Here is a 23,358-nt window from a genome sequence, read left to right on the forward strand (position 1 = left end):
CAGACTCTGGGTCAATTGAGGTCGGGCCACAGCAGCCGGCATGTACGTTCTGCCCCGTACATTTCTGCTCAAAGCCAACATTACTTTATGCACAGTATTGGCCGAAACTTCTTTGTTCTGCGAAATCTGCTTGGTGTTGTCGCTGGTGGACATAAATGACTGGGCTATTGTTATAGCTTTACTTAGATTTGGAGTTTCTACTGTCAACAGTTGCGAAGGATTGTCTCATGTCCAATGCCCAATACACAAAAGTCTCTGAGCATTTATTCTAGGAATCTCTCAAGCTCACAATGTCCTGCGAGGCGCCTCAGTTCGGCGACGTAGCGCGCCAATTGCTGGCCCTCCGATCATTGACACGTGTAGAACCGATATCTCGCCGTCAAAAAGCTTACCTTCGGACTTAGGTGCTCCCGGACCAGCATACACAAGGCTTCGTAGGATTTCTCTGTTGGTTTTGCCAGGACCAGGAGATTCTTCATGAGGCCGTAGGTTGTTGCCCCACAGACAGTTAGGAGGATCGCCCTTTGTTTGGTAGCATTCTCGTCCCCTTCCAGCTCGTTGACCACGAAGTATTGGTCGAGTCTCTCCACGAAGGCCTCCCAATCGTCCCCTTCTGAGAACTTCTCCAGGATGCCGACTGTTCTTTGCATTTTCGCACTGTTGTTCGCTACCTTGTCGCCAATTATTACACTCATAATAAAGGTTAAGACTGAGTACTGTGTGTAATGAGCAAGGGTGACCTTAGCTCCTTTAATAAGATTCCAGAGTGCAGGTACCTCGTGGGTGGCCTGCTTATATGCTGTGCTCCCAAGAGATGCTGGGATCCCTTGGGACTCCAACAGGTGAGCCCTCTGGTGGTCAGGTGTCATGCAGGTTACAAATGGTTAAATATATAACAATCACAAAGACAATTATTTACATGAATTATCTGCTGCTCGTGATCACAAACCATCCTTTGTTAATGGAATGAAACCCCATTATTAAACCAACAGATTGCAGTTGGAGCCCTCAGTGCCAATATGGGTGTAATCTGTGACTCCCTGCAGCCTGGGAGAGCCAGAAATAAAGCACTCTTCCTGTCCTGCTGATGCTTCTGTTCCAGTGTGAGGTTGCTGCATGTTGCCATGCACCTAATTAACTCAACATCAAACCAGTTTTGGTATTTCCTAGTTGAGTGATCGAGCGTCTCTTCGCAGGCACTGGTTATGGTGGCCTGAAGGGCAGACCAAGTGCTGTGGGCACTCTGCGTCTCGGGGTCATCAAGGTCACCAGGTTAACAGTGAGGCGTTGGCTGTATAGGGCTCTCTTAGCTGAGTCTTTGAGTACACTGGCATTGATTTTTCTGCGGCACTGCTTCTGCTGCCATCATCGCTTTGGGGCTATATTGATGTTGATGACGGAACGGATTAGGCGGTGATTCGTCCAGCAGTCGCCGAGAGCATGCAGAAAACAAGCGCAGGCAGCGGAAGGAGCGTGTGGCAAACCAGACTCTCCAACCACACTTTCCTCCAATGACTGTCTGACCCACCTGTGACAGAAACTGTAATTCCTGTATTGGACTGTTCAGTCACCTGAGAACTCACTTTTAAAATGGGAAGCAAGTCTTCCTCGATTTCGAGGCACTGCCCATGATGATGATGAAACATAGAAAATAGGTGCCGGAGTAGGCCATTTGGCCCTTCGAGCCTGCACCGCCATTCAATAAGATCATGACTGATCATTCCTTCAGTACATCTTTCCTGCTTTCTCTCCATACCCCTTGATCCCCTAGCCGTAAGGACCATATCTAACTCCCTCTTGAATATATCCAATGAACTGGCATCAACAACTCTCTGCGCAGGGAATTCCATAGGTTAACAACTCTGAGTGAAGAAGTTTCTCCTCATCTCAGTCCTAAATGGCCTACCCCTTATCCTAAGACTATGTCCCCTGGTTCTGGACTTCCCCAACATCGGGAACATTCTTACCGCATCTAACCTGTCCAGTCCTGTCAGAATCTTATACGTTTCTTTGAGATCCCCTCTCATCCTTCTAAACTCCAGTGAATAAAGGCCCAGTTGATCCAGTCTCTCCTCATATGACAGTCCAGCCATACCTGGAATCAGCCTGGTGAACCTTCGCTGCACTCCCTCAATAGCAAGAACGTCCTTCCTCAGATTAGGAGATCAAAACTGTACACAATATTCCAGGTGAGGCCTCACTAAGGCCCTGTACAACTGCAGTAAGACCTCCCTGCTCCTATACTCAAATCCCCTGGCTATGAAGGCCAACATACCATTTGCCTTCTTCACCGCCTGCTGTACCTGCATGCCCACTTTCAGTGACTGATGAACCATGACACCCAGGTCTTGTTGCACCTCCCCTTTTCCTAATCTGCCGCCATTCAGATAATATTCTGCCTTCGTGTTTTTGCCCCCAAAATGGATAACCTCACATTTATCCACATTATACTGCATCTGCCATTCATTTGCCACTCACCTAACCTGTCCAAGTCACCCTGCAGCCGCTTAGCGTCCTCCTCACAGCTCACACCGCCATCCAGTTTAGTGTCATCCGCAAACTTGGAGATATTACACTCAATTCCTTCATCTAAATCGTTAATGTATATTGTAAAGAGCTGGGGTCCCAGCACTGAGCCCTGCGGCACTCCACTACTCACTGCCTGCCATTCTGAAAATGACCCATTTATCCCGACTCTCTGCTTCCTGTCTGCCAACCAGTTCTCTATCCACGTCAGTACATTACCCCCAATACCATGCGCTTTGATTTTGCACACCAATCTCTTGTGCGGGACCTTGTAAAAAGCCTTTTGAAAGTCCAAATACATCACATATACTGGTTCTCCCTTGTCCACTCTGCTAGTTACATCCTCAAAAAATTCCAGAAGATTCATCAAGCATGATTCCACTTTCATAAATCCATGCTGACTTGGTCCGATCCTGTCACTGCTTTCCAAATGCGCTGCTATTTCATCCTTAATGATTGATTCCAACATTTGATGTCACGCTAACCGGTCTATAATTATCCGTTTTCTCTCTCTCTCCTTTTTTAAAAAGTGGTGTTACATTAGCTACCCTCCAGTCCATAGGAACTGATCCAGAGTCGATAGACTGTTGGAAAATTATCACCAATGCATCCACTAATTCTAGGGCAACTTCCTGAATTAACACATCTGTCAGTTTTATAATACAGTGGTTAGTGAACGGTGTAATATGACCAATGTTGCCAGTGAAGGACTGGAATGACCCTGTTACATAAAAATTAAGAGCAATAATTTCCTTAGCTGCTACTGATGATACTGCTTTATTGGTGGAGCATGGCTGCTTGTAACAGGAGGTAGAGGTCAGTCATGCTCTCAAATACAAATTTACAAAGTACACGGCTGGATTGAGCCGCCATGTGCTGCAGTCACACACAAACTCATGGGAAGCACACAATGTTCTTAAAAATGAATCGTAATTCATTGAATGAAAATAAAGACCCATCAGTGGACAAAGAGAGAATGAGACCCCAAAGTGTCCTGAACATGTAAATGAGACACAAACCTTGAAATGTACCTGTGAAACTTATTATGCTCCAATATTTGGGTGTGGCCATGTAGATCATAATATAAAATAGCACAAATGATACCTCTGGCAGGAAATGGAGTGCTCTCACTAGCAGGCACTGTAAATGATTGTTAAAGTGTGTTAGAATATTTCACAAATTCCAATAATTATAGGAGAATGCATGTGATCCCTTCAGTAACAAGGTGGGATTGTTGCTCTGTGCATTACTTGTAACAAGCTGATTAACGTGTCTGGTTGAAGTTCCTCTGTCCACAATTTGAATAAAGTCATCACTATTCCATTTAGTTTAAAACGGAAATTTCCCCCAAAATCATTTACCAATTTATTACAGAGCTGAGAAAGAAATTTCACTCCCAAAATATAATAGCCATGTGGCGACCTTATTTACATTGGGGCCATGCTCTGGGGTGTTTGCTACAGTTTTTCAGTAAGGATTTCAATGGACTCGAGCTTATTTGTATTGACCTCTTCATTATATCCTCTCCTTCTCCATTTAGGTTGGAAGCAGTCTTGTTCTTATTTGCAGCACAGCCTGACTGTTAGAGATGGAAATGAATCACCTTCAGGTGCAGTTACAAAAGTGACCAGTCTCATACAGAGATGTTTTGGTCAAATTTCTAACATGTAGGTAACCATTCTTCTAGAATGCATTGTCAGTCTGAAAACACAATCAATTTCTGATATATAACAGAAATAAGCCATCTTTCTTGAATTGTCTATGTATCAAATAATGCCCGATGTTTTCCTGGCCTTCCACAAAATTGCCAGTCTGCTGCTGCGCTAGACTCCCAGTCTTAAGGAGATACCTGGCCTCCCTCTAACGTAATACATGAAAATACTTTTCCAACTCTCATAGTAACCGATATGAGAGAATTTCTATTTACAACAAATTAGTGTTTGTGCAGTATTTCTTATTTTGTCATGAGCGAATTCATCTAAAATTGATATAAAATGTTAAACTAGCAAGTTTCTGTATTGCATTAATGGAGTGGTCACTAAATTTTGCAAATACTCCTAAAATGGCTTCTATTCTATTTAATTGCATGCATGGCCAGAGCCCCCCACACTTCAAGACAATGCTGTAAATGACATATATTCCTGAAATGGAACTATCACAACGCAAGCCTTTGGGTTGTTAAACCAGCATTTCCAATGTTTAAACCGCTCTGGAGGTCCCTTGCCTAATGGCCTGATTGACTTTGCAGAATAATTATCGTATGTTGCATGTTACACAACACTGCCATTTAAAGAGACCTATGTAAGCTGACCAAAGAAGAACAGCTACACATCAAGGGGAACATAAACCCCTTGTAGGACAGCAGCTGGTATGTGAAACAACACAGCTGCTATGGGCACTGATCTATATTATTTTCCTTTAAGTCTGCATGTGCCTCCAACAATCTTTATAATCTTCGTTGGCGTGTGGGAAACCCGCTCCCGGCTCCATCCCACTCTCTTGAAGCAATCTTCTCTGGATTAGGCTTGTTAAGCCCGCCCTACGAGGTTCCCAGACAATTAACAAGAAGCAGGTCTGATGATATAATTTGATGATGTGTCGTCAGCTGGTTTCCTTAAAGGGACCATGTCCACATTGATTTTCACAATTCTTCGGTCAGTGTTCTGCCGCATTGAGGGGGTGTAAACACAGACAAGCATTGCACAGAAGTACATGGCTGCACCAGGCACTCACATCACTCCCCCCAGATGCTTACGGAGAGAGTCACAGCATGCAAGGAGGTCCTCTTTCCTTCCAATGGGTGGAAGAGACCTCCCCAGGACACCAACGCAGCCTGGTTGAATATTGCACAGAAGGGCACAAGCAGGGATGTCATCAGGAGGACCTGGCTGCAGTTGGACCAAATCTTCAATGAGCTCAGTAGATCACGAAATGTTACTGCAAAGCCACACTCAACCTCATCCTACTGTGCCACTCATCACATCCCCAACACTCTGCCTTCCCTACTCTACCCCTGCAGATCCTTACTCACACCAACCTACCTTGCTTAGTGAGGTGTAGTGAATGGTGAGACATATGGGTACCCCCCACAAAGGTGATGAATGTGAAAGGAATGGCTTGGCAATGCTGGGATGCTTTATAGAGCTGGTGTGGGGTGGTGCCAACCTAGTGCATCATGTGGCAACCAGGGTGCACAGCATCAAGTGAAGTAAACATGTTCATGGTGAGGCTATTGCTGGCCTCCCAGACAGTAATATGGTTGGGTGCTGATGCCCTGTGTCCGGTGCAGCATCAGCTGATTGCGGAGAAGGTTGTTGTTGTTGGAGATGCAGGTGTGTATAATGATGTTGGGGATGATCATGGTGGGATTCTGAGGACCAAGGTGAGAATTTTTCAAGGGCATCGATGCTGCTGGAATAGATGGGAGGTGAGGTTGAGATGTCAGAAGCGATTTGTCAATGGTGAGAGGTTGCTCCAAGGAGGTGACAGTGAATAGAGAGTTCACTGCAAACACTTCCAAACTGCATATAGTTCAAAAGTTTATTCCAAATCCTGAAGGATTCAGCTTTTGATATTGGAAAGTGAACAGCTGTGAAATGGTAGCTTTTACACCACTTCTCCAGCTGTCAACCAGCCAAAGCAAAGGAGAGTCACTGAGAGCCCGACACACTTACCTGGGGTGAAACTTGAGGGACAGAAAACAAGTCAAAAAGTTGGTAAAATTGTTAGTGCCTGCTTTTAATCCTCTTAAATAGCAATAAACTACCTGTAAAGTACGTTAATTAATTGGCCCGTCGCTTGGTGTCGGGTCTGCGATCCGCACGCAGACCTGACAGTTGAGAAACATATGAGGAGGTGGGTTTAGAGCAAGTTCCCGACCCACTGTCAATCTCGGCCATTTAGACAGCTGGCCCGCCTCCAAACCGGCTCTCGCAGGGCTGGGAATATTGTGGCCCAGGTGGCTACAGACCTGTCAGTTTAACATGAGTTGTGGGGAAGCTACTCGACTCTCTCATTAGATAGAGTGACTGAGCACTTGAAGAGTATTTGTTAAGGGTAAGGGTAATACTAATCTAGTTGAATTTTTTCAGGAGGTCACTAATAAGGTAGATAAGGGAGTGTCGATGGGTGTTATGTTTATGGAGTTCCAGAAAGCATTCAATAATGTGCCATGTAAAAGATTGTTAGCATAACTGAGAACACAAGGAATTGGAGGTAGGCTTTTGACTTGGGTTGGAAATTGGTTGAGAGGTAGGAGACAGAGTGAGGATAAAGGATGTGTACTCTGATTGGCGCCATGTTTTTCTTATTCGTTCATGGGATGTGGGCGGCACTGGCAAGGCCAGGATTTATTGCCCATCCCAATTACCCTTCAGAAGGTGGTGGTGAGCTGTGTTCTTGAACTGCTGCAGTCTGTGCGGTGAAGGTACGCCCACAGTGCTGTTATGGAGAGAGTTCCAGGACTTTGACCCAGCGACAATGAAGGAACGGCGAAGTACTTCCAAGTCAGGACGGTGTGCAACTTGGAGGAGAACTTGCAGGTAATGATGCTACCATGCACCTGCTGCCCTGGTCCTTCTAGGCCCGAAAGGTCGTGGGTTTGGGAAGTGTTGCCAAAGATGCCGGGGCAAGTTGCTGCAGTGCATCTTGTAGATGGTACACACTGCAGCCATGGTGCGCTGGTGGTGGAGGGAGTAAATGTTTAAGGAGGGAGTAAATGCTAAATGGATGAGGTGGCAATCAATCACTGCTTTGTCCTGGATGGTGTCGAGCTTCTTGAGTGTTGTTGGAGCTGCACTCATCCAGGCCAGTGGAGATTATTCCATCACACTCCTAACTTGTGCCTTGTAGATGGTGGATAGGCTTTGGGGAGTCAGGAGGTGAGACACTCGCCACGGAATATGCTGCCTCTGACCTGCTCTTGTTGCCAAGGTACTTATGCAGCTGGTTCAGTTATGGTTCTGATCAATGATGATCCCTAAGATGTTGATGGTGGGTGATTCAGCAATGGTAATGCTGTTGAAAGTCAAGGGGCAGTGGTTAGACTCTCGCTTGTTGGAAATAGACATTGCCTGGCAAATGTGTGGTGCAAATGCTACTTGCCACATATCAGCCCAAGCCTGAATGCCATCCAGGTCTTGCTGCATTTGGGCATGGACTGCATCATTATCTGAGGAGTTGCAAATGGCACTGAACATAGTGCAGTCATCGGCAAACATCCCCACTTCTTCCCTTATGATGGAGGGAAGGTCATTGACGAAGCAGCTGAAGATGGTTGGGCTTTGGTCACTGCTCTGAGGAACTCCTGCAGCGATGTCCTGGGGCTGTGATGATTAATCTCCAACAACCACAACCATCTTCCTTTATGCTAGGTATGACTGCAGCCAGTGGAGAGTTTTCCCCCTGATTCCCATTTACTTCAGTATTATTAGGGCTCCTTAATGCCACACTCCGTCAAATGCTGCCTTGATGTCAAGGGCAGTCACTCTTACCTCAGCTCTGGAATTCAACTCTTTTGTCCATGTTTGGACCAAGGCTGTAATGAGTTCTGGAGCTGAGTGGTCCTGGCGGAACCCAAACTGGGCATTGGTGAGCAGGTTATTGGTGAGTAAGTGTCGCTTGATAGCACTGTGAACGACAGCTTCCTTCACTTTGCTGATGATTGAGAGTAGACTGATTGGGTGGTATTGGACAGATTGGATTTGTCCTGCTTTTTGTGGACAGGACATAACTGAGCAGTTTTCCACATTGTCGGGGAGATGCCAGTGTTATAGCTGTATTGGAACAGCTTGGCTAATGACGTGGCTAGTTCTGGAGCACAAGTCTTCAGCACGACAGCCGGGATGTCGGGGCTCATTGTCTTTGTGTGCTCAGACGTTTTTTGATATCATGTGAAGTGAATCGAATTGGCTGAGAACTGCCTTCTGTGATGGTGGGGACGTCAGGAGGAGACCGATATGGATCATCCACTTAGCACTTCTTTCTGAAGATGGTTGCTAACACTTCAGCCGTCTTTTGCACTCATTGAGGATGAGGATATTCATGGAGCCTCCTCCTCCCGTTCCTTGTTTAATTGTTCACCAGCATTCATGATTGAATGTGGCAGGACTGCAGAGCTTTGATCTGTTGATTGTGGGATCGCTTAGCTCTGTCTATAGCATGCTACTTCTGCTGTTTAGCATGCATATAATCCTGTGTTGCAGATTCCCCAGGTTGGCACCTGATTTTTAGGTAGGCCTGGTACTGCTCCTGGCATACTCTTCAATCCTTATTGAACCAAGATTGGTCCCCTGACTTGTTGATAATGGCAAATTAATTTTAATGTGGTCAAGTGTGATGACATCCACTTTGGACCCAAGAATGATAAATCAGAGTATTTTCGAAGTCATGAGAAACTCGGAACTGTAGAGAAGCAAAGAGATTTGGGAATCCAAATTCACAAATCTCAAGGATTTGATTGGGTAGATATGGAGGATTTATTTCTTGTGATGGGGACTTGAGAATAAAGTACATTGTTTTTAAATTAGAGCTAGGCCAATCAGGAGTGATATCAGGAAGCACTTTTGCACACAAAGGGTCTTGGAAATCTGAAAATCTCTTCCCCAAAAGGCTGTGGATGCTGGGACAAATGGAACTTTCTAAACTGAGATAGATTTTTGTTTCGCAAGGGAAACAAGGCTATGGAGCAAAGGTAGTTAAATGGAATTGAAGTGTAGATCAGCCAAGACAGGTTGAATGGCCGACTCTTGTTGCTAATGTTTCTATGCTCCTATACAGTAAGTTGTATACACTTAACCATCAATCTTTCTCAGCTACAACTTTTCTGTTCCAATAATGCTGAGATGTCCCGGATATCTTCCTTTTGTATTCCATTTTGCAATTGATACTGGATAAATCTGCTTTAATAATTCGCTTTTCTGAAACTACTCAGGCGAACAGGTGTAACACCTCAATCACCTTGAACATCCAACTATAGCAATGTATGATCGTTGACAGTCATGTTGATAGAGATATGTGAAGATAAGATCATTTAGTTACTCTCAATAATCACATTGGTGATCAACCCCACTATCTGCAATCCTTCCAAGTGCAGTGAGTGGGAGACATGTGTTCACCCTCTGCACAGTGCCATCCTACATTTGCTGAAGCTGCTGTTATGAGTGGGTGGCCTCCTCTGGTGAGATTGCCTCCTACAGTCTGCAATAATGTGGAGTCTTCTTGAATAAGTGGACTTTCGGAGATCTCCTTTCTCCTACTCAGAACTATACTTTCCATCATTTATGCACCTTTGGTTATGGTTAACAAGTGAGTAAACTCAATGGCTCTGACAAAGTCACTCAGTACCTGTGTACAAATGTGCTGACCACACCAGCTAATTCCCGGTCAGCTAATTTACATAATTTTGTCTCAATCCAAGTGACTCTCGACATGCATGGAGCACTTTATCGAGCAACGCCTGCCTGCACTGTTCCACTAGGCAATTGACTGGCTAACAGGAAGTGGGCAGATCCCGGGGTGTTCGGGCCAGCTGGCAGTAACTTGTGAGAATTTATTTTAATCGGGAATGTAACCTCGCGTTCAGCATCTGTTCCTAATGAGTAACTGAAGCTCCAGCTGCATTATGGGTCAGCTGCCATATTTACATTAAAGACAGAGGCCTAATGAGCCTAGCGCCCAGCTTGTGCACGAGCTTCAGCCTCTTTCCACTTGCGCCTTCCCCACCCACCCAGTGCTCAGGCACCCTTGGGTGCATTGTTGGCCTCAGGCCACTGCACCATAAAACATCATTAATCCTGATCAACACACACTCAGCAAATTAACCCTTACCCTCTATTGTTAGCTATTTCCCAGTCAGTAATATTCTTGCATTGTCGTTCTTTTATAGATCTTCAATCATCTCATATCTGGAAAATATATTCATGGAGATACATTTCGAAGGGGAAAGTGAAGTTGGCGAAACAGAATATATAGCATTTTACATTCTAAAAATAAACACTGAAAATTTCACAGGAGTCGAGTTTCCTAATCCAGATACGGTGAGTCTGTTGGGATTCTTGTGGTGTCAGTTGGAAGTGTGGACAATGTCACTTGTGGCCCAGTTAGAGGACTTGTGGCAGGAGGAGTATCTGCCCGGCCATGCTGTGATGTATCTCTCTTCTCAGTACTGCAATATCTTGCTTTTGTTATTGCTAATAATTTGAATGTATGATGTTCACTTGCTTTCTGTCCCGTCCCCCATCCCACCCCCCGCCCCACCCATCCCCACCCCCAAACATACACTTCTCTTTTCATTTCTTGTTAAGAAAATGAGTGATTGTCTGATCCTGAATTAACAGCCCTGATATTTACGGGGTGGGTGGGGGTGGTCGTAGTACTGGGAAACCCAGCAGATCAGCATCGATTTTACACACTCCAATAGAAAGTAAAATCCAGCGGCGTGTAAAATGGGTTGCCCTGTTGCATCAGTTTCCCATTAGGCCAGTTAAGTTAAAATTCCCCCAGACGTTTTCTCGTGTAGCACTGAACTTGAATCCTATTCCTAGTAGAGAAGAATTCCAGCAGTGAGTTCAAATGGCTTTGGGGTGATCCCAACAATTATACTTCCGATGTTGTGACCCAACTTCCAATTATTGCTTAAGCTTTCCACTCTTCCTTATCTGATGGCCGTGATCATTTGTCTGGTCCCAGGCCCCTGTTACTATATTTTGATGTGGTGGTTACGACCAGTAGCGATAAATAACCCTCACAGCAAATGTCCAGATTTCCCACTAAAGGTAACCACTTTCACCCAACCAGACGCTTTGAGCATGTTACTCCTAAATGTAAGAAGTGAAATGTCATTTCAGATTGCAACCAGATAACCAATTAATTTATATTTTTTTCTTAAACATAAAACGCAGAGGAATCTCTCTACCTTGGACCCAGCGATTAAGATCGAACTGCCACCAACACTCCTACACAACAGTAGTAACCACTTTAATACAACTACATCTCGAATCATTTTTACTATATACAAGAATACATCACTGTTCCAGGTAACGTAATTAGAATCACAGTTACTCTTTTCTAAATGAGAAATGGGAACATGGATTTTATCAAATGGCAGTAAGAGTATTTAACCCTACTTATAATTATGTCAATAATGATATCACTTTCTGCATTCTATTCATTGAGCACTTTAACTGGTGAGATATTTTTAGCTATTTGTGCACATTATTGTTTAACTCTTGCTGTGCCGAGTTGATGGTTTGACTCACCGGTATTCTACAATTATAGAATCAGAGAAATTTACAGCACGGAAAGGGGACATTTGAGCCCATCGTGTCCACGCCGGCCGATAAAGTGCTATCCAGCCTAATCCCACTTTCCAGCTCTTGGTCCGTAGCGCTGTAGGTTACGGCACTTCAAGTGCACATCCAAGCACTTTTTAAAAGTGGTGAGGGTTTCTGCCTCTACCACCCTTTCAGTCAGTGAGTTCCAGACACCCACCACCCTTTGGGGAAAAACTTCCCCTCAACTCCCCTCTAAACCTCCTCCCAATTACTTTAAATCTATGCCCCCTGGTTGTTGACCCCTCTGCTAAGGGAAATAGGTCCTTCCTATCCACTATATCTAGGCCCCTCATAATTTTATACACCTCAATAAGGTCTCCCCTCAGCCTCCTCTGTTCCAAAGAAAACAGACCCAACCAATCCAATCTTTCCACATAGCTAAAATCCTCCAGTCCAGGCAACATCCTTGTAAGTCTTCTTTGCATCCTCTCTCGTGCAATCACAAATTTCCTGAAATGTGGTGATCAGAACTACACAAAGTACTCTAGCTGTGGCTATACAGTTCAAGCATAACCTCCCTGCTCTTGTATTCTCTGCATCGACTAATAAAGGCATGTACAGGTGGAGCGTCTGAAATCCGGAAACCTCAGGACCGAGGCCGTTCTGGATTCTGGGTAATTCTGGAAATACCGGAATCCAGAAACGCCCAAGCCCAGATTCGGGTATTTCCGGATTTCAGAATGTCTTTCCGACAGCCCGAATCCGGAAATGCTTGGGCCAAGATAAGTAAGAAAGGGGAGGGGGGGTCGGGCGACCGAGCGGTGGCAGGGCAGGGTTGGCCCGAGGCAGGGGTGAGGTTGGCTGGGGAGAGGTCGGCAGCGGCCCGAAGGCGGGTAAGAGGTCAGCGGGGCAGCGGGGGAGACGTCGATGGCCCGAGGGGGGTGAGTCCAGCGGCAGAGAGGTGGCTACGGTGGGTGGGGCGGGGGGGGGAGGGGGTGGAGGCGGCGGGTCCGGATTCCGGAACATTTTCCGGATTCAGAACGAACCTGCCACGTATGATCCCAGTGTCCGGATTCCGGAACTCCGGATTTTCGATGCTGTACCTGTACTTGTTTAATAAATCTACCACATTGCTGACTATTACAGTGTCACCAGTGTCTGTCGTTAATGGGCCCACAACTCCCTTAGACTCTCTTGCTCTAAAGGTATTTAAAAAAACTTTTATTCTTAACTATTATATACTTGCAAGTTTTTTCCTATTCCCTTTTTGCAGTTCTTAATATTTTCCTTCTGTCACTTTGTTACTTTCTATATTTTCCACTCTGCTGGATTATCACTGTTCTTGCCATTTGTGTAAACCATTTCCTTTCGTTTTACATTCCATCTTACCTCATAAGTTGAACATAGTTACTTGCCTGTGCAAGTGGAATGTTTGCACTTTAGTGGTATGTATTGGTCGGGTATTATACTTAATATTTCTTTGAATACCTCCCACATTTTTCCTATAGGTTTACCTGTTAACAGCTCAGCTCATTCCTTCAAAGTCAGCCGTACTTCAGTTTAAAAATTGAACTTGGAATCACACTTACACAGAGACAGACCTTTTTCTGGCTGCTTTCCTCAGCTTCTCAGTGTTAGGGCAGCGCTGGATCAGTTCTCGAGGGCATGTTTCAACCCAGCATGATGCAAATGTCATGGCCTTACGGAGGAAGGCACACACAGACACACACACGCACACACCACACAGACACACACACGCACACACACCACACAGACACACATGCACCACACAGACACACACACGCACACGCACCACACAGACACACACACGCACACACACCACACAGACACACACACGCACACACACCACACAGACACACACGCACCACACAGACACACACACGCACACACACCACACAGACACACACGCACCACACAGACACACACACGCACACACACCACACAGACACACACGCACCACACACACACCACACAGACACACACCATGCACACACACATTCGTCAGTGAAAACTTACTCCAAACTAACTTAGAATGGAGTAAGTGAAGATTTTTGTACGCTCGAAAAAACCTTGTCTGCACTTTAGAAAATCAGGCATAGGGGGGTTTAAAGGGAAGTTTACAAACATTAAACACTACAGTTTTACAAATAAAGAGCCATCATCAATAATAAATGATAAATACATCAATAAATCAACCAATAAATCAATCAAAAAAAATTAATAAGAAATTAAAAAAAAAGAATATCAATAAATAAAACATTTTCTACTTACCGACTGCAGCACCTGGAGCCCTCCAACAGCGTGCTGGGATGCCCCCCGCCCCCCGCAGTGTGTCTCTGTCAGTGTCTCTATCTCTCTGTCTGTCTGTGTGTCTCTCATTCTCTATCTGTCAGTGTCTGTGTTTCTGACAGCGAGGGGAGGGGGAGGAGGGGGGTAGAGGGAGAGAGGGAGGGAGCAGAGGGAGGGAAGGGGGAGGGATGGGGGAGAAGGGGGAGGGATGGGGAGAAGGGGAGGGGGGGAGAAGGGGAGGGGGGAGAAGGGGATAAAGGAGAAGGGGTGAAAGGAGATGGAGGGAAGGAGATTGGGGGGGGAAAGGAGATTGGGGGGGGAAGGAGATGAGGGGAAGGAGATGGGGGGAAGGGGGGGGAAGGAGATGGGAGGGGGAAGGAGATGGGGGGGCGGGGGGGAAGGGGGAGGGAGGCTGAACGTGCCGGGCCCGAGACTTCAGGCTGGGCCCGTCCCCAGCACCAGATTTACAGGTAGGTGGTGTTAGGTCGGGTCGGGGGGTTGGTGGGAGGGAGGTCGGTTCGGTTCGGTTCGGGTCGGGGGGAGGGAGGAAGAGGGAGGTCAGGTCAGGGGGAGGGAGGTCAGGTCGGATCCAGTCCGGGGGCGGGTGGGGGAGCGGGAGTCGGGTCGGTGTCGGGTCCGGTCCAGAGGCGGGGGCGGGGGGGTGGTGGAGGCGGGAGTCGGGTCGGTGTCGGGTCTGGTCCGGAGGTGGGGGCGGGGGGGTGGTGGAGGCGGGAGTCGGGTCGGTGTTGGGTCCGCTCCGGGGGCGGGGGGGGAGCAGGGGGGAAGCGGGAGTCGGTGTCGGTGTCGGGTCTGGTCCGGAGGCGGGGGCGGGGGGGTGGTGGAGGCGGGAGTCGGTGTCGGTGTCGGGTCTGGTCCGGAGGTGGGGGGGGGGAAGGGGGGAAGCGGGAGTCGGTGTCGGTGTCGGGTCTGGTCCGGAGGCGGGGGCGGGGGGGTGGTGGAGGCGGGAGTCGGTGTCGGTGTCGGGTCTGGTCCGGAGGTGGGGGGGGGGAAGGGGGGAAGCGGGAGTCGGTGTCGGTGTCGGGTCTGGTCCGGAGGTGGGGGGGGGGGAAGGGGGGAAGCGGGAGTCGGTGTCGGTGTCGGGTCTGGTCCGGAGGCAGGGGCGGGGGGGTGGTGGAGGCGGGAGTCGGTGTCGGTGTCGGGTCTGGTCCGGAGGCAGGGGCGGGGGGGTGGTGGAGGCGGGAGTCGGTGTCGGTGTCGGGTCTGGTCCGGAGGTGGGGGGGGGGAAGGGGGGGAAGCGGGAGTCGGTGTCGGTGTCGGGTCTGGTCCGGAGGCGGGGGCGGGGGGGTGGTGGAGGCGGGAGTCAGGTCGGTGTCGGGTCCGGTCCGGGGGGGGGAAGCGGGAGTCGAGTTGGGTCGGGAGGAAGCAGGAGCTGGGCGTGGGAGGAGCCTTATGCACGCAGCCCCAGTGAGGCCATTCGGCCAGGGCTAGGGGCTGCGTGCTTCGGGCCTCTCCCACACTGTTTCGGGCGCCATGAGCTACTGCACTTGCGTGCCCACTGTAGCGCGCATGTGCAGAGGTCCCCGCACTGTTTTCAGCGCAGGGACCTGGCTCCATCCCCTACAGCTCCTGCTGCGCTGTGCCGAGGGCCAGTGGACCTGCAGGGAGCTAGAGAATCTGGAGTTTTTTTTAGGCGCACTTTGTGGCGCGAAAAACGGGCGTCCAGGTCGGGACTGCGCCGTTCTAGGCGCGGCTCGAAACTTGGGCCCTATGGGAGCAGCAAGTTCCATGTCAGTTTCCCTCATCCTTTGCATCGCTTTGATTTTCAAACATGAATCTTCCCTACATGCTGGATTTCCATTTAAAGATTTTTCCACCACCGGCCAGTACATTCCTACCAACTGTAACCAACCTCCACTTATACTGCAAAATATTGTGCATTTGCAAAAGAATTGAGCAGCACAGTATTCTGGGGCACTTTTAACTAGCTGGGAAAATTGCTGAAGCTATTGCTCCTACGAGCAACTGGGGAATAGAAACACTGACCATCCATCTACGGCAATGCAAAACACTTTCCAGTGTGTCACCTGATGTCAGGTCAATTAGCTACAGAGTAAGTGTCCCTTTACTGTGTACCAAGATCAGGAGATCACTTCCAGCTACACAGCGGGAACTTTTCTGCTCCCCACATTCAGCATCCTGGATCAATAGTCTCCTATTTGAGAAAAGAGACTCCTATTTGATCAGTTAGATTGGATTGGAAACAAGGCCCTCAAAGGTGAAAGGCCAATGTACTAACCCAGTCTCAATCATCTTTTTGTAATGTTGGTGAGGCGATTCCTACACATGCACCAAATATGTGTGTGCAAAGCTCTGCTGCCTCTGTTTTGGTAGAGATGGGTAGCTTAACTGTAGCTGCCCACTCGCACCATTCAGAAATGCTTTTGATTCTGCCTCGTTTAGTGTAATACAAAATTGTCCTGACTTTCTGTGGGCAATGCCATGGGAGCTTCACCGGCAGATACAAGAAATAACAAAGCAGAAGAATGGATTCTGACCAGCTTTGATGCAACTCATTGCTAATTTATTCCATGTGTAAAAAGTTTTCAAATTTATTCTTGTCTAAAGTAACCAACAATATTCCGTACTTGGTTCGAGAAATTTACATGATGTTTATGTTGTGTCTACAGGGTCACAATAACAGCACTGTATTAAACAATCTTGTCGTTGGAATAAAAGTGGTGAATGTCACTATTAAAAATCTCAAATACCCAGTGATCATTGAGTTTCAGAACGTATCATTGCCGGTAAGAAAAAAAAAATTCATTCTTCATTATTCAACTTACTAAAATCAATTATTTATATGACTGACAGTCCTTGATTATTGTAACTCAATTTCATTTTAGAATCAATCAGTTGGAAAATGTGTCTTTTGGGATTTCAAAACAGGTAGAAAATCATTTTATTAGTTACTTAATTAGTTCTGGAACTGATGAGTAAAGGAACAGCCGCTGACTTTGTAACTTTTCATTACAGGGAGCACAAGTAGTGGTGATTGGAGTGAGGCTGGTTGTACGACAGAAACTGAATTTAATAACATCACCTGCAAGTGCGACCACTTGACCCATTTTGCTGTGTTACTGGTACGAATGATACTGTGCATTACTCTGTGTATTTCATCTTATTCTGTATGGGTGGAAGCAGCTGTATTAATCTTTCACCACGCTGTGTGATCACTTGATCCTAATCAGTGTAGTTTGAGCACAGTGAAGTCAGCATTCACCATATTAATGAATTCCATCCTTGTGTGATCACAAGAGTGCCATTGATGATTATTAGAGATAGTTATGTTGTCAATACTACAACTTTGGTATGATGGGAAAAGTTTATAATGGGATGACCAATCGATGGCCTCCTGAGATGCCGAGTGGAGAAATGGGGTGCCTTAGTGGGCAGGTTGATGTGATGTGTTCCGTGGTCTGGGACTAATGGTCACAGTCACACTTCGGGTCGTCCCTCATCTTCCACTTGTGAAGCAGGTGACTGCATCGTCCGTGCCCTGTGCAGACTGGGTTGAGCGCCGTCCACTGTCTTCGAGAGAGGTTGAAGCCAGGGACCTCTGCTGTTGGGTTAGTGATGAGGTTTTGGCAATATTCAAGATAGAGGCATTCCTAGTTCAAGTGATTGGTGCAGCTTGTTCAGATTTGGTCATACTTTGTCACATTTAATTTGCACCGCACACCAAGTAGAGTCGATTTTGCCCAGCCTCATGGCCATAGTGCACCTGTTTTAGGAGCTCGGAACGCAGGAAATTTGAGAATTTCACCTGTTGCCCCTCTGATGAATTTTCCTGCCTGCCTGCCTGCTCTTCACATGCAATTAGGAGTAGCTGAAATAAGCAGACATTTAAGAGACATGTAAATAAGGGTCATATGATGTCACTCCGACATGTGACCAGCTTTCCTACATTCCTGCTGGTCACAGATCAGGAGCACCCATAGAAACAGAGTGTCGGCTTTCTGCAGGGAATGTCCCTGCAGTGCAGCTTGGAGGAAGGTGAATGGCAATTGCCCAGAGAGTGCTGGGAATGCTTTCTGCTGATTTTGCAGCTAAAGATTTTTGTTCCAGTTTGAAGACGGGCTCCTTAAAACCTAAATCCATCCCGTGGGAGAGGCTTGCAGTTGAAGTCCCTAATGGGGGTACCTTTTGGAATCTTGGGCTCACTGCCGCCAAACATTCCTTGAGGTACATACGATAATTAGGAACACAATAGACCATTCAGCCGCTCGAGCCTGCTCCACCATTCAGTTAGATCATGGCTAATCTGCACCTCGTCTCCATTTTACCATCTTGCACCATATCCCTTGATACCCTTACATGACAAAAATGTATCCACTTCGGTCTTGAAAGTTGCAATTGATCCAACAGCCAATGCCTTTTGGACGAGAGAGTTCCAGATTTCTACTTCCTTTTGTGTAAAAAAGTGCTTCCTGATTTTTCTCCTGAATGGCCTCGCTGTAGATTATGGGCTGAATCTTGACAGGAGTGGGCTGAATAGGCGGGGGTGGGTGGGTGGGTTTGTGTTGGGATACCCGGAAGTTCGGGTTTCTCCGCATAGAAACATAGAAACATAGAAAATAGGTGCAGGAGTAGGCCATTCGGCCTGCACCACCATTCAATAAGATCATGGCTGATCATTCCCTCAGTACCCCTTTCCTGCTTTCTCGCCATACCCCTTGATCCCCTTAGCCGTAAGGGCCATATCTAACTCCCTCTTGAATATATCCAATGAACTGGCATCAACAACTCTCTGCGGCAGGGAATTACACAGGTTAACAACTCTCTGAGTGAAGAAGTTTCTCCTCATCTCAGTCCTAAATGGCCTACCCCTTATCCTAAGATTATGTCCCCTGGTTCTGGACTTCGCCAACATCGGGAACATTCTTACCGCATCTAACCTGTCCAGTCCTGTCAGAATCTTATACGTTTCTTTGAGATCCCCTCTCATCCTTCTAAACTCCAGTGAATAAAGGCCCAGTTGATCCAGTCTCTCCTCATATGACAGTCCAACCATCCCTGGAATCAGTCTGGTGAACCTTCGCTGCACTCCCTCAAGAGCAAGAACGTCCTTCCTCAGATTAGGAGACCAAAACTGCACACAATATTCCAGGTGAGGCCTCACTAAGGCCCTGTACAACTGCAGTTAGACCTCCCTGCTCCTATACTCAAATCCCCTAGCTATGAAGGCTAACATACCATTTGCCTTCTTCATGGCCTGCTGTACCTGCATGCCCACTTTCAGTGACTGATGAACCATGACACCCACGTTTCGTTGCACCTCCCCTTTTCCTCATCTGCTGCCATCCAGATAATATTCTGCCTTTGTGTTTTTGCCCCCAAAATGGATAACCTCACATTTATCCACATTATACTGCATCTGCATGCATTTGCCCACTCACCTAACCTGTCCAAGTCACCCTGCAGCCTCTTAGCGTCCTCCTCACAGCTCACACCGCCACCCAGTTAAGTGTCATCTGCAAACTTGGAGATATTACACTCAATTCCTTCATCTAAATAGTTAATGTTGGAGAGTTTTGACTCCACAGCGTGTGTAGTTTTGGTTTGATAGGTTCCCTGTCCGGAAGTCAGCCTGATTGACAGGCTTGGCTTCCAGTCCGACGGGGAACACTCCAAAGCAGGCTGCAGCCATGGCCGCAGATATGATGCCTGCTGCTGTTTGTTGCCGCCTGTCGTATGGGGTTGTGGCGATCCACATAAGGAGATATTAGGACAGATGACCAAAAGCTTGGCCAAAGAGGTAGCCTTGACCAAACAGGAATAGGACCCTCATTTACATATATTTATTAGGGGTTGGCTAAAACAATCTCACCTCAAAATGCCTTTGACCACAGTACTGTTGTACATCAGGCAAGAAAGATCACAAAGCAGTTTGGAGGCCCAGTGCCAATTTTTTGAACGTAAAATAGGCAGCTGTAAGTAGGGGAGGTGGGGGAAGGAGCAACTGGGCTATGAAATAACTTGGCTCACCAAATAAGGCACTCTGAGGCCTGGACAGGCACAGTGCACCTCAGTTCTGCTGAGCCTGTGCAGTGCCCAGCAAAATTGGGAGGAATATCGGGGCAGGTTTCTGCATGCAAAGGCTCCTATTCCCAAATAAACCTGGAACAGAAGACCCAGTGGCACCAATAATATATGCACATGCCTAACATGTACTGTGGGAGACTTCATAAGAGTTCCCAGTCACCGTTTGCGGTGTTTTTATTGACAGTTGTTAGAAGAAAGCCTGTCAGGGTGATCAAAAGCCAGTGAATCCAGATTAGCAGCCTCTGCCATGATCCCACCATCTATATATGCAGGTTCTGGCACATCAACCTGTCGACAACCATGGGAAACTGTCTTCATGAGTCATCAGCGAGCCAGGTGCAGAGCTCTGTCACCTGCTGAAAGAAACTACAATGTAGTGCAAGGCTGGTACAGCCAGAGACAGAAACGTGCTTTCTCTATCTAGGCATGCTGCAATGCACTGTGCACTTAAGGAGCCATCAAACGTGGATTGGTTGTTGGGCTGCTCTGTCATTTGCTCAGACTCAAGCTTATATCTTATGTTTCCTATCCTTTCATTTTTGCCTGCCGTTGCTCAATCCCTTGTTCCTTCAGCCTTGGAATAATCTACTAATGGGCGGTGATGCCTTTTGAGTCTTACCAACACCTTTCAGGAGTTTTGTTAGCAGCCCTTTAAATTTGCCTTACATGAAATGTTCCACCCCAACAGTGGTGTGTCTGTTACACTGCCCAAATCTGCAGCTGGTACTGGGAATCATTTAGGATGGATTGGCATCAGCACTTCTTAATTAACTTATACCAGGGGACAAAATTGGCCCTGCTATCTTTTTAATGCTTAAACTGGATAACAATTTTGTATAAATGCAAACTCCTTCAGAAAATTTTATCATAGATATCCACTCAATATGCCACGTCCGCTAATTTAGTTGTTTCACTGGAGAATTCCAGATTTGTGGAGTGTAACGCAAAAGCCTGATTATGATCTAATGTGCCCGGCGAGGTGTGTTTGGGTGTAACACCTCGTTTACTCTCCGCCCAATTTTACTTCAATGGAGCTGACTAGAACGTAAATGCTGCTTTGATCTGTTAACACTGAGTATTTTTTTCCCAAAGGGTCATGGCAGTGACAGTACCTCACCTTCAGCTTTAGCGAATCATTATATTGCATTGATTGCCTGTGGAGCTTTTATCATTTTTGTTGTGGTTACGATTTACTGCAACAAGAATATCAGGTAGGATAATCTGTTTCACCTGGGGCTGTAGCTCTCCTCTCTAAGTGCACTCCTGCTGAAATTCCGTTCTGCTTTTCATTTCCACGCCATAGATTTACCTCTTCTGGTGAATGACCAATCATATAAAGTGTATGGTCGTATGCTGATACAGACTGGTTGGACCAAATGAGATGTTTCATGTTTTAACTACTGTGTATTTCAATTCATCCTTTGACTATCTCTAATTTCTTGATCTAATGGGTAGTATGAAAACTACCAATCAACAAACAGCTAGCAATAAACAGTTGGTGAGAAGGAGGAGGAGATGCTTCAAAATACTTTTGACTACCATCTTACTTTGACAACAACCCCAGAATATAATACTAAATATTCCAATATGCTCATTGCAGAATTGTGCAATACTAGCCTGCAATTCTTCATCCATTGAAGTTAGCAGATGGAAAACCACAGACTGGGAGTAAGCAATGTTACGATATGGTCTCCCGGCACATGCCAGGAGCGAATGTATCAGGGGTTTTACACCTAATTCCTGAAATAATTCAAAACGGCAATCTTTAAGCTTATTCCAAAAATGTCCATTCATTGCTGAAAATCACTTAAATAGATTTTGCCTTCAGAGTCGACCTTCTCCCAGGAGCTGGGGCTTGAGCTTTGCTCCTCTCCCGGAATATGCTTTCATCAGTTCACCCTTGCCTTCTAATATTTTTAGGGCCTTCAGGCATGTGAGACAAATTAAATGTTGCCACTGTTAATGCTTCTTTATTTTGAAATTGTGACAAAAATAGTTGTGGGTTCAAGTTCCACTCCAGACACATGAGCACATAATCTAGGCTGACACCTCAGTGAAGTACTGAGAGAGTGCTGCACTGTCAGAGGTTCTGTCTTTCAGATGAGACATTAAACCGAGAACCCATCTGCTCCCTCAGGTGGCATAAAAGATCCCATGGCACTCTTTTGAAGAAGAGCTGGGGAGTTATCCCTGGTGTCCTGGCCAATATTTATCTAGTGTTACTGCTTTGATGTCAGACTCTGAAATTGCTGGGTTTTCACTCCGTTGCAGGAATTGCAATCAGGTGTGAATTCTGGCTGCCAACTCTACAGGCTGCTGACACCATCTCAAATCCTGGGGATGGAGTCATTCTTTAATTTATTCATTCATGGGATGTGGTCGTCACTGGCAAGGCCTGCATTTATTGCCCATTCCTACTCCTCCTTGCGAAGGTGGTGATGAGCCGCCTTATACAACTGAGTGGCTTGCTAGGCCATTTCAGAGTCAACCACATTGCTGTGGGTCTGGAGTCAGGCTTTTCACAGACCAGGTAAGTTTTCCTTCCCAAAAGGACATGCGTGAACCAGATGGGTTTTTATAATAATCTGGTAGTTTCTTGGTCAATATAACTGATACTAGCTTTCTATTCCAGATTTTTACAAATTTAATTCACAGAATTTAAATTCCCCAGCTGCTGGGATTGTAGATCCAACTTAACTGAGGCGGAAACCATTAGTCTAGGCCTATCGGATTACTAGTCCAGTAACATAACTATTATGCTACCATACCCGAGGTTCATGTTAATAATAGAAGGGGGTGTCTCGCACCTGTAGAGGTACTACAGTGGCACCCACCCCTCCCCCACACGATAAATTGGAATGGCAGCCTGTCCCTTCAGAGGCCCTTAATGGGCTGAAGGGAAAATTGAAAATAAAATTCCCTGAAGGGGAACCAGAGCCTGCACTTAGTGGATTGATTACTTTTGTACTTTGGTATTCGGTCGGCCCATTACAGAGGCTACACCTGTCTTTAGCAGGCATGGGATCTGCTGGACCTAAGAGTGAGGTGGTGGCCGGAATTCCCGGGCTAGCCTGTGACCACTCCCTGAAATGGCCTCAAACTTCTGTCGCTATGTAGGGGACGTGGCTTGAAGACACAGCCACCTCCCTCCCAATCGGGATTTCAGATCCAACTTAACTGATGCGGA

The 23,358-nt window shown here is 46.6% G+C and overlaps 1 protein-coding gene across 1 annotated transcript in view; it reads left to right on the forward strand.

The window, feature by feature from the left end:
* The window catches only part of LOC139278172 (uncharacterized), a 165,886-nt gene that overhangs the window by 138,607 nt on the left and 3,921 nt on the right, over positions 1 to 23,358 (forward strand). Inside the window, exons 12-18 of the mRNA XM_070896826.1 lie at positions 4,067 to 4,193; positions 10,412 to 10,562; positions 11,427 to 11,561; positions 16,757 to 16,873; positions 16,973 to 17,015; positions 17,103 to 17,209; positions 21,264 to 21,382. Of these exons, the coding sequence (XP_070752927.1) occupies positions 4,067 to 4,193; positions 10,412 to 10,562; positions 11,427 to 11,561; positions 16,757 to 16,873; positions 16,973 to 17,015; positions 17,103 to 17,209; positions 21,264 to 21,382 (799 nt within the window). The remainder of the gene's footprint in view (positions 1 to 4,066; positions 4,194 to 10,411; positions 10,563 to 11,426; positions 11,562 to 16,756; positions 16,874 to 16,972; positions 17,016 to 17,102; positions 17,210 to 21,263; positions 21,383 to 23,358) is intronic.

This window comes from Pristiophorus japonicus, chromosome 13 (genome assembly GCF_044704955.1).
Source record: "Pristiophorus japonicus isolate sPriJap1 chromosome 13, sPriJap1.hap1, whole genome shotgun sequence".
Taxonomy (NCBI): domain Eukaryota; kingdom Metazoa; phylum Chordata; class Chondrichthyes; family Pristiophoridae; genus Pristiophorus; species Pristiophorus japonicus.